Below are 1,712 nucleotides of genomic sequence, written 5' to 3'. Positions count from 1 at the left end.
TGCGCCCCTCCGGAGGCTCCCGCGACTCCTGGTGGCTCCTGGTGGCCGCGTCAGTGCAGTTTCTGTCTCCGTCGTCACACGGTCTCGCAGAGTCTCTGTCTCCTCTTCTGTCCCTGTGTAAGGTGCAGGGTCACCCCAACCCCTGGTGGCCTCATCGCGAGACCCTCAACCGCAGAGACCCTCCTCCCAAGTGAGCACGCCTGTGTTCCAGGGTCAGCGCAGACATGTCTTTGGGGGGACCTTTTCGAGCCCCCACACCTGGCAGGAGTTTGAAAGGAAGGGGTTCGGTCCCCTGGGCTCCGCCCACCAACCCATTGACACCGAAACCGCCCAGACTCCCGGCTCCCCTGCGCGCGTGGCCGGAGCCGTCACTCCTCGGCCAGAGACACCAGCCTGCTCTCCACTGGACTCAGCTGCGCTCTGAGAGGCCGCTGACCAAACAGCCGGGGAACGGGCGGAGTCTGCGGCCGCAGATGCTGTGTCTCCCTCCAGGGGGCATGCGTGGCAGAGAAGGAAACGCCCAGGGCCCTTCGCCCTGTGTGCGCAGACCCCGTACGGCCAGCCACTCCCGAGACGCCCAGCCGAGAGCAGCTGCCCGGCGGGCGTGGGCACCCGAGGACCGGCCCTCACATGCGTGTGCAGGCGAGGGGCTCGGCGCCCGTCCCGGTGGGTCCTCGGCGGTTGTTGGATGCTGACTGTGGCTTTCCCTCTGTTTCCCGTCAAAGTTCCCCTGGCAGCGTACGAGTGGCTGGTCTGTTACCTGCTCCGAGAGACTCACCAAAAACTCAGCGAAGAGAAGAGATCAGGGAGCAGCGACTTCGCAGCCAGAAACAACTCTCAGGTACGTGTCTGCCTTAGAAGTTGCCCCGTGTGTTGTTAGCTCCTAATTCCTGGGCCGCTGGGTTGGTGAGCCGGGCGTCCTGGGGGAGGGGGTGAGCCCAGCCCTCCAGCCCCTTGACCTCGGCCCGCAGCCTGACCTCTGCACTGTGGTTTGCTGTGGGGACAGTGGCGCCTCCCTGGCCTCTGGAAGGGACTGTGGGCATCACAGAATCCCAGCAGTACCAGCCCATCAGCCAGCAGGGGTGACTGGGGGTGGGGCGCTGGGTGCCGGAGCCTCAGACACACCGTGGGGCCAGGACGCCAGCCTGGGTCCTGACCGACAGAGCGGCTGCTCGGTGACATGTGAGGTCACACCGCGCTCTGCCTTTCTTTTTCCAAAGTCATCACCCGCCCCTGCCCCCCCAGGGAGCTGTGGTGAGAAGGGTCCCAGGGTGGCCTTGGTTCTCGCCCTGGACAGGGCCGTTCCCCGTTCCGGGAGCCCCGTGCAAGCACAGTGTGGAGAGACAGCCCGTGAAGCCGGGGCCAGGCGGCGATCCACGCGCCCGTGTCCCCGCACTGATGCTGTCATATGGGAGGCCGTGATAGAGGAAGCACGGGAGGCTCCTCAAACTGGTGGTGTCCCTTCCCCTCGGTGTCGATCCGTCCCTGTCTGCCCGCCTCCTCTGAAAGCCCGGCCCTCCTAAGCCACCAGGGCCAGCTGCCCCCTGGGGCGGACACAGAGCTGGTAGTGCCTCCAGGGAATGGTGGACACCTGCCCGGGTGGAGACGAGGAACGAGGACGGGGTCAACGGGAAGGGCTCGGGCCGAGGGCGACTGAGCCAGCGTCGAACCTGTAGCTTAAAGGAAGTGAACCAGCGGCGGCCAGGATCGGC

General features: G+C 66.0%; 1 protein-coding gene across 1 annotated transcript in view; it reads left to right on the top strand.

Moving 5' to 3' along the window:
- The first annotated feature begins 22 nt into the window (after positions 1–22).
- Positions 23–1,712, top strand: part of LOC105310440 (peroxisomal acyl-coenzyme A oxidase 3-like) — a 4,693-nt gene continuing 3,003 nt past the window's right edge. The window contains exon 1 of the mRNA XM_011386620.2: positions 23–841. Coding sequence (XP_011384922.2) covers positions 689–841 — 153 coding nt within the window. The 5' untranslated portion in view covers positions 23–688. The remainder of the gene's footprint in view (positions 842–1,712) is intronic.

The sequence above is a fragment of the Pteropus vampyrus genome, unplaced genomic scaffold (genome assembly GCF_000151845.1).
Source record: "Pteropus vampyrus isolate Shadow unplaced genomic scaffold, Pvam_2.0 Scaffold3503, whole genome shotgun sequence".
NCBI classification, from domain to species: domain Eukaryota; kingdom Metazoa; phylum Chordata; class Mammalia; order Chiroptera; family Pteropodidae; genus Pteropus; species Pteropus vampyrus.
Note: the sequence above shows the minus strand (reverse complement) of the source record. Positions and strands in the feature narration are given on the sequence as shown.